The 10,161-nt window shown below is 39.5% G+C and overlaps 1 protein-coding gene across 1 annotated transcript; it reads left to right on the forward strand.

The window, feature by feature from the left end:
- Positions 1-4,324: 4,324 nt before the first annotated feature.
- Positions 4,325-9,291, forward strand: LOC134667989 (toll-like receptor 6). The gene has a single exon (XM_063525427.1). The coding sequence runs from the start codon at positions 4,502-4,504 to the stop codon at positions 8,516-8,518; it is 4,017 nt and encodes a 1,338-aa protein (XP_063381497.1). The 5' UTR covers positions 4,325-4,501; the 3' UTR covers positions 8,519-9,291.
- The last annotated feature ends 870 nt before the right edge of the window (positions 9,292-10,161 follow it).

A 10,161-nucleotide genomic window follows, 5' to 3' on the forward strand; every position in this document is an offset into this window, starting at 1 on the left:
TTTATTCCCTCCCTATCTCTAGACATGTACTTGCAGTTAGTAGAAATGAAACTTTCCAAGAGGAATAACGTAAATATCAGTAGAGACCTTGCCGACAGCATTCACTAATAAAATATGTACCTACATACATACCTAAACTGTATGACAAATAAAATATTCAAACAAGAATGCATTGCAGAGAGTGGCGGCATTTCCAAAGAGCACAATTCGCGCCAAAAGAAAAAGGTCGCATGAGCTTTTAAAACCGATAGACATGCGTCTGGTTTTCCTAAAAAGAGCTTGGCAATTTTTGCGAGAAAGCCAATAAAAGGCTTTCATGTTCCCCGCCCTTTTTGATAATCGTGCACTTAGTGTTTGATTTCTATCAGATTTTATAAATGCACTTTGAACTGGAATTATTTGCGGGAAGTTCTGCCGATAAGCCGGATGTGTTGGTTCTATGGTTTAACGAGATCATCTTAGATCTTATATACGTGATATGAATGTATAACTAGAGATTTTATGGGACATATTTAACCCCACAACACAAGCGTTGAACTTACTGTCGGGCTAGGTCGATTTGTGTAAGATTGTCCCATAATATTTATTTATATTGTCATAAAGCAATGTGATATTGTTTGTGTAGCCGATACGAGTGTGATAATATTTTTGGCATAATTATATTAAACATAAACAAAATAATTTGAATAGGTAGTAGGTATAACTAAAACTACTATTGTAATATTACAACTAATCTGCAATAAAAAGTAACTAGGTAATACAATAACTAAAATTCAATATTTAACTTTATTACATACTGATAGTAAGCAGCACATGTATTACTTTCATACCTACCTAGTTTTATTAAATTACCACTACTTCTCTAATTGATATTGCTATTCATTAGTGAAATATTTATTATACCCCATATTTTTAAGTAAGCAAATGCCTTCTGTATCCTAATTAGGTCATTACTAAATGCGGTATTATATTCATAATTACACATAATAAAGTAGGAGGTTATCTTATTGAAAACATTGATAAAACCGGGGTTATTAGTGCCCACTTAGACTTGTAATTAGTAGAATTACTTTAGACGTGACATCTTGAAAAATAATCTTTGTTTCTTAGAATTATTTGTGTTGAGATATAAAAAATAACTTGTTATTTATAACCCATATTTTGTAGGTTGATAATTATATTATTTACTCAAGTCTATAAGGGGTCATCCATTAATTACGTCACACTAATTTCTAGGTTTTTTGACCCCTCCCCCCCTCCTTGTCACACTTGGTCACATTTGGCAAACCCCTCCCCCCTAGTGTGACGTCACATTTTTTCTACGAAATCGCCAAATCGAATTAAGTAAGTACCTAAGTATTATATAAGTATTTTTGACGATATAAATATTAGTAATTTTATAACCCAAAACTGCTTAGGAAAGAAAATTAAACGAATAAAAACGATTATCGTTTCGAAAACTTGTTATTTAAATGTACAGCGAATAAAATAATTTTAATAAATTTTTGGTTACTGATGAAGTTAAAGTGACGTCACAAAGTTTGTGTCTCTCCCCTCCCCCATATCACAATATGTCACATTTTCTTGATCCCCTCCCTCCCCCTAAACGTGTGATGTAATTAATGGATGACCCCTAAGAATAAAAACAAAGCTTTGATACCTACTTAGGTAAAAGCGAAACTACTTAGGTATAGTCAGATTCGTGAAAGAGCATCACTATATAGATATTCACAGAATGTAAGTGTAGATATTACGTACCTACCGTAAAATCGGGTAACTATAGTCCTTAAGTACAACTATGGCCCAGTTTTTAACGTTGATTATTAACGAGCCTTTGTGACTTCGTTACGTATATTTTGGAGGTTAGATACAGTAATGCTCTGTCTATATTATACACTCAACATAATTTGGAACTTTAATTTGGACCATAGTTGTTGTAAGTTGTGGACTAAAGTTACCTGATTGAATTTAGATGTTTTAATCTTTAACTTTCATTTCGACTTCAATATTTTTACGTCACGATTCTTTCGTTAGTCTTCTAAATAAATAACATTTTAGTTATTACAAAACCAAAATCCTACGTTCTATATAGCCCGATTCCCAAAGGGAAGTAAGTTCTGAGAAGATCCTTAGAAACTTTTCTTATAAACTACAGGAAGTCAAAACATTTATAATAAAATCGATTTCGATAACTGTAAGTGTCATGACAACAAATGATTAACGATTGGACACATCAGACCATCCATAGATCGGGTGCGGTTCAATTTCATCGTTGTTAAAGTCACCCCTAGCCAAGATGCCGATCTCAAACGATCTACGTCAACAAAACGCTTTCTGATTCTCTGCGATTAGAGGCTTAGCTCAAACGTTTGACATCTTGGCTAGGCACACTGATCATACGTAAACCTCAATTACATGCTGTAAGGTCTAATATGTTCAGTTAAGTTTGCTACAGTTAAGTACCAGTCCATCATTTTAGATTTAAATGTAAAATGTTGTGCTAAGAATTTTATTTAACATTAATTATTTAAACACCTAAATATTTAGGTATGGCACTTATAAGTTATTCACAGTCCCAAATAATAAAGCTTTGACTCTATCAAAAATTTGTCTCAAGAGAGCTAGAAACGATATGGATTAGATGTGTCAGTGTTAAAAGTGACGTTTTTGTTTGAAGAAACGTCACATTTGACACTGACATATCTAATCCATATCGTTTCTGGATCTATTAATTGATGTATCTTTAAGTTCGAATCGGGCAGTGTTGACTTCTTGGAGGGCATTGGAAAACTTTGACTCATAACAAAATATTAACGCATTTTTTATAACATTATCCATTTGACATCCCTTGATCGTTCATGATAAGATAAGGTTATATTGGATCAAACGAGAATTTACAAATTATTTCATAACAAAGGAAAGTATTGTGACAGGCAACACTTTTACTGCAATGTAAAAATTACCCTTTCACACAAAAGCTTTGCCTACTAACTTGTCATGTCATGACCAGTCGTCAACGAATTTCACTATCTATCCATTAATACCTTTCCTTTCATTACCAACAAAGTTGAAACCATTATCATCATGTACATCACGTACCAATGTCAACACGTTGCCCGGGGTATTTAAACTATGACGTCATACGGTGAGTAACTTGTCAGGTCCCACAGATAAGGGTTATCTTATTATCTGGCAGGTAGACGAACAAAGCACAGATAAAAAATAATCATGCGCTAGGCAAGGATCGCACGCAAGGGATTATGCACTTCCGTGCGTTGTGTCATCGCCTGTGCAATATTATGGAACGTAACACTGATAAGAGTATTGAATATGAATCAACTCTATCTAGAAATATTTTTTGGAACAACACACTTTCTGTCTGTGTTTGTTATAAATACGCGGTAGTTAGTGTAACGACACTAACAGCCGCATATTTATAAATCTCGACTTATTTAAATAATAAATCAGTCGATATTTAACTTTTTAATATATACTGGGTCATTGCGCTAGTTTTTGTGCGATAGGTAGGTACTCTATTACAGAGACCTAGGACAGTTTTTTATTTATAAGTTTTTCTTTCTTATTTTTTACTTGTGTTGCATTACAATTACCTAAGGTAATATAGTTCTTATATCTGTCATAAATTAAATAAAAGATGTCTCCTGAGACATAATACAGGAGTATTAATTTCAACTGAATGAGTACTTACTTACCAATTTATATTATTAATTTACATAAAGATCCACAAGAATTCCAACAACCCTACCGTATCTAATGTAATATGTACAGTCAAGGAATTTAAATTCCGACCCATTTCGTACTTTGTCACAGTGACAACCGTATGAGGTCTCTAGCGGCTTTCATATTGATTGTCACTGTGACAAAGTACGAAATGGGTCGGAATTTAAATTCCTTGACTGTACCTTTTATTTTACCTATGTAAATAAGGAACCAAAAGTTAGTGATTAATTGCCTACTGCATTTATTTGATGTTGCTCTATTTGTACTAGAACTAGTCAAACCAGTTGTATAAAAAGGAAAAGAGCATCATGCAAAACTACATCCAGCTAATCACGACGTAAGAAAACAACCTATTGTCCTCACTTCTCAGTGGCGACTCTATTGAAATTTTGATTAAAGAAATACAAACAAAGTACCGCCATGTTTATAAAAGCTCGCGAAGCTCGCTTCTGTTCATGCCAATCTTGCGGCCAGCAACTTGTTGCCGTTGTGAACTTTTAAGAAAAACGAGAGGCGCGCATCGGAGCTCTCTGTCGGGGGAGGAGCGAGCGAGCGGGGAGCCGGCCGGTCGCTCAACTCGCCGCACGCCGTCACTCAGTCCATGCCCACTCGCCGTCGGGAGCGGTCGCCACGCTTCTCCGCACGGCCCGTTATGTGTACTTCGTAACAAGTTTGACGGGAAACTCGTGAAGTCGGAAAATGTGCGCGTCAACAAACCAAGTGACGATTTGAATTGAGTGACAGTTGAAAAGTGTTAAAAATGTTGTCAATGGGATTATTGGCGGTGGCCGTCTGGAGTTGGACGTGGTTGGGAGCCGGCGGGGCCTCGCTGACGAGCCGGGTGGCGGAGGCGCCGCAGGAGTGCGAGTGGCAGCGCGTGTCCGGCGGGCCCGGCGAGCCCACGCGCGTGCAGCTGGCCTGCTCGCTGCGCACGGCCGCCGGCGCCACCGACCTGCTGGCCGGCCTCAGCGCCTCGCAGGCGCAGCGCATCACCGCGCTCGACCTCCACTGCACCGATACACTGTTCTTCGAAAGTTCGCTCGACGTCGGCAGAAGAAAAGAGGAAGGAACCGAACTCCTCTCCCGGTTTCACAATTTGAAAGAATTGAGAATAGAATCCTGTAAGATACGTTACGTTCCTTCGGCAGTGCTTTCGCCGCTAAGTGGTTTACGTGCGTTGAGCATACGGACTCATAACACGGATTGGTCTGCGATGTCAATGGAATTCCATCGGGACACGTTTCGTGGATTGACCGATCTAAGATCGTTGGACTTGGGTGATAATAACATTTGGGTGTTGCCGTCGGAGATATTCTGCCCGCTGTACAACTTGAAAGAGTTGAATGTGACACAGAACAGGTTGCAAGACATCTCTAACTTGGGATTCTCGGACTGGGGTAACGGTCCCACCGCCCCCGGGAAGTCGTGCAATACTGTATTGGAAACGCTGGAAATGTCGCACAACGAAATTAGCGCGCTGCCAGATAACGGCTTATCGAGCCTGCGCGCTCTTCAAAAGTTGTTTTTGCAAAACAATAGAATATCTAACGTTGCTGATCGTGCCTTCGTCGGTCTCAGTGATTTGCAAATACTGAATTTATCTACAAACGCCTTGACTGGATTACCACCTGAAATGTTCCAGTCCTCTAGAGACATTAAACAGATATATTTGAATAATAACTCACTGAGTGTGCTCGCACCTGGACTCCTGGAGGGATTAGATCAACTACAGATATTGGATTTGTCCGTGAACGAGTTGACTAGCGAGTGGGTAAATAGAGACACTTTCTCAGGATTAGTTCGCCTTATAGTTTTGAACTTATCCCATAACAGAATCACTAAAATTGATGCGCTGCTATTCCAAGATTTGAATAATTTACAGTTTCTAAGTTTGGAGTATAACAACATTGGGCGAATCGCAGATGGCGCGTTTTCTAATTTGAAAAATCTTCACTCGCTATCGTTGGCTCATAACAACATTATCGAAGTGGACAGCAGCCATTTTTCGAACCTGTATGTACTGAATCAATTATTCCTGGACGGGAACCGAATAACAAAAGTGGACCTACGCTCGTTCGAAAACATAACGAAGCTCCACGATTTAGGCCTCAGTGGGAACCAGTTATCCGAAGTACCGGAAGCCATAAAGACGTTGAGATTCTTGACATCTCTGGACTTAGGCATGAATAGAATTACTAAAGTTACTACCACGCAATTTGAGGGCTTAGACGATTTATACGGCTTACGACTTGTGGGTAATAAAATAGAGAAAATATCAAAGGACACTTTTGTCGCTTTGCCGTCTCTGCAAATATTGAACTTGGCCTCAAATAACATTGATCAGATTGACGACGGAGCTTTTGCGTCAAACCAACAATTGAAAGCTATCGGATTAGATGGAAACAAATTAGTGGATTTAAAAGGGATATTTACAAACACTCAGCCCCTTGTTTGGCTTAACGTATCAAATAATGAGTTGCTTTGGTTCGACTATAGCCACATTCCCTCGAACCTCGAGTGGCTCGACATGCATGAGAATAAAATAGAGAAACTGGAGGACACTTACGGCGTGAAGGAGTCTTGTAACGTGAAGATGCTCGACGTCAGTCACAATAAAATAAGAAGTATCGACGAATTCTCATTCCCGAGCAGTATTGAGACGGTCGTTTTGAATAATAATCATATCGAAAAAATAAACGCCGGCACTTTCCTGCAAAAGTACAACCTCAACAAAGTCATGATTTATTCAAATAAGATAAAAACACTCGAAGTCGGCGCTTTTGCTATATCAGCTGTTCCCGAGGAGAAAGATTTACCCGAGTTCTATATCAGCGAGAACCCATTTGTGTGCGACTGCACAATGGAGTGGTTGCAGAGAATTAACCAATTAAGTGACCTACGGCAGCGCCCGCGAGTAATGGATTTAGAAAGTGTAAGGTGCTCTTTAACTCATTCACGAGCAAAATTGGACGTGCTTCTACTTGAGGTCAAATCTTCAGAGTTTCTGTGCGAGTATGATTCACACTGTTTCACTTTGTGCCATTGTTGTGACTTTGACGCCTGTGATTGCAAGATGACTTGTCCAGATAGGTGCTCGTGTTATCATGATCTCACTTGGAACTCCAACGTGGTCGATTGTTCGGCCGCCGACTACGATCACGTGCCGGACCGAATACCGATGGACGCGACCGAAATATACTTGGATGGAAACGATCTAAAGGAATTAGGCAATCACGTTTTCATTGGTAAAAAACGGCTCCAAGTTTTGTATCTCAATAACAGCAACGTTAACACAATACAAAATAGAACATTTAACGGGATCGAGTCTTTAAGAGTGCTCCACTTGGAAAACAACAACTTGGAGGTTTTGAGGAACACTCAGTTTACGCGGCTACAGAATTTGAACGAGCTTTACTTGAGCGACAACAAAATCAAAGTCATAGAGAATGATACGTTTAATTACCTCCCGTCGTTGGAGCTTCTGAACCTTGACAATAACGGGTACGTTGATTACATGCCGTGGCGAGTCATTACCGAGAACAACCCGCGCACTCGCGTCTCTGTCGACGGGAACAATTGGCTCTGCGATTGCAAAGACGTCGCTCAACTTAATCAATGGCTTATAAAAAAGTCAAAAGACACCGAAACCATGATGTGCTACTTCGCTCACGGCCAGCCTATGAACAAAACTATAGCGACCGTAGCGAAGGAATGCGTATCAGAAACCGCTACCGAAGAAACAGAGACCGAGACCCTAAAGCGATTATTCATTGAGTCGAATGACGGTGTAGAAAATTACATTCCATATATCGCGGTGGTACTCATAATAGCAATCATTCTTTTACTAATGTGCGCTCTACTCTTCATGTTCAGAGAGGACTTTAAGTTATGGATGCACTCGAGATACGGCGTGCGAGTGTTTAGTTCCACGCCTAAAGACATGAACGACAACAAAAACAAGCGCTTCGACGCTTTCTTTGTGTACAATCCGCGGGACGAGGATTTCGTGACTCGCGCAGTTAGTTCCGAGTTAGAAAACTCCGGTCACTCGTTGTGTCTACAGCACAGAGACTTGCAGTTAATTGAAAGACGCTCCGGCGATAGTTTAGTGAGTGCATCGGAAAGTTCTAAGAGACTAATAATAGTGTTATCGATAAACTTTTTACAGCAGGAGTGGTACGCGGCCGAGTCGAGAGCGGCCGTACAAAGTGCTATAAACTCAGTGAACGTTAGACATCGGCGTCAAAAAATAATATTCCTAGTGACGACGGACTTGAGTGCCATAAACATAGATCCGGACCTAAAAGTGTTGCTCAAAACGTGTACAGTGATCGTGTGGGGGGAAAGAAATTGTTGGGAAAAGCTAAATTTTCGGTTACCGGATGTGGACGTGACTTTGCCGAATCGGACGCTTCATAACGCTAATAATATGAAAACGGGGAACCGGGAGGGGTTCGGGCGGCACGGGAACCTGAGGTACACAGCGCCGCCTACGTCTCAGGATCCCTGGTACAAGTATGGGATGGCTCCGCCGGTGCTGATGATGTCGAGCCCTATGCACTCTACCAGTGCGAGCGCGGAGGTGTCCGCTCGCAGCACGGAGGACGAGACGTGCTCCGTGGCCAGCAGCGACGGCCGTCCTGACGGTCTACCACACCACCACAGCTACGTCTCCATTGACAACCATCAGTGCGAAGAACGGCCCTTGAGGCCCGTGCAACAAATACCCATGTCTAACACTAGGCCTAACAACATGCGAAAGACTTACTTTGTTTAACTATTTATAAATAGGAATCGTGTAAATTTGTAAATATAGTTTGTAACGTATTAAAAATAACCGACGATTAATTGAAGTACCTAAGCTGTATAACATTTTAGTAAGCAAATGTTGGTGCTGCATTAAAGCTATTAAGTGAACATTATAAAATTGTTTCTCATGGCTTAATAGTGAATGTAACAGAATGACGGGAAAATTTAATCGTACCGATTTGTCGCATTTATAAATGTATTTGTACCTGTCAGCTTTATTCTCTCAACTTCGAAAAACCATTTTTGTTGTAGAGCCTAACATTCCTGTCTTTGTATTGAATAATGTCTGTAACTGGTAATGTAATGATCGTAACTGGTATTTTAAGGTTCCTGATTAATTTAATCCTGGTATAAGAAACAGGTTGTAACGATATTTGTGATAACGTTAGGTACTTATAATAATGTGGAAGACTACGAAATAAAGTGAGACGAGAATGTTGTAAAATAACAAGAATGTATAAATAATTTAAGGTGTGTGGTTGGATTGTTTCAAACATAATTGTATATAGAATGTTATGGAAAGGTATAGAAATTTACGACTGAAGAGTTCGTAGGCGATATGTATGAAACAATTTAACCGAAGTTGTTAAAGAACTGAACTGTACCCTAGTCAATTGTAAATAGCTACTTTTATAGAAATAAGTACATAATTTGTGATGTAATTTTTAGCTAGACTATGAAAATTTTCGTATTTATTACGCTTCCAATCGCAGAGTATAAATAAAACGATATTTTATCTAATCCTCCGTATTTGATTGATAACATCCCGTTCGCTTAAATATTTCAATAAGCGGTCATTTCCTTTTTGTTTATGAAGTCGTAGTTTCTTAAAACTCATATTTCTCATAACGACGTGACGACATAACGTACCGAATTAACTAATAATAAACATATACGTTTCTTAAGTCCATAGCTTTATCTAGCATCAGCAGAAATGATTGAATAGAGTCTCAAAAAACCTCATCGGCATAGCTAATCAATTTACCGAATCGCTTTGTTCGCCCATCCACAGACAAATGTATAAATATTTATTTTTATCTAAAGTGATCAAGCTGGATAAGGATCACGCCCTGGCCGGTTGTTCACGAAGCTCTCCGCCCTCTTCTGCGCAAGTAAACATTACAAGCCTATACCTGATATTATAGATAGATACTATGCATCTGGAGGTCAAAGTAAACTAGATATTAGCCCACTCATGAGAAGAAACTCTTTTGTGAATAGGAATGCTGGCCGGTACGATTTTAATTTGAAAAGCGGGCGCGACAGCGCTCGCGCCGAGCCGCAGCCCGCTGCGAAACTATAAATCATCTTACCGGCCAAGACGGATGAATAAACAACATTTTAATTGACTTTTGAGTACGATGTCTCTTCGTTACCTCAAAACTGGAGCACAACCGCCAGGTGATTCACGATCAAGATAAACCTTTAAACTGTTTCCGTCTTTCAAGTGTTTGATTCACAATTTAATAAGAAATGCGTGATGAAGTGCGACATATCACACTATTTTAACATGTGTTGATTTCCACATGTAAGCGTATACGTGAAGAGCTTCAAAGTAACATAGCTGCGCGAAGATCGTATAATTTAGTAATGAGGCTTATCAATTTCTTA

The sequence above is a fragment of the Cydia fagiglandana genome, chromosome 10, assembly GCF_963556715.1.
Source record: "Cydia fagiglandana chromosome 10, ilCydFagi1.1, whole genome shotgun sequence".
Taxonomy (NCBI): domain Eukaryota; kingdom Metazoa; phylum Arthropoda; class Insecta; order Lepidoptera; family Tortricidae; genus Cydia; species Cydia fagiglandana.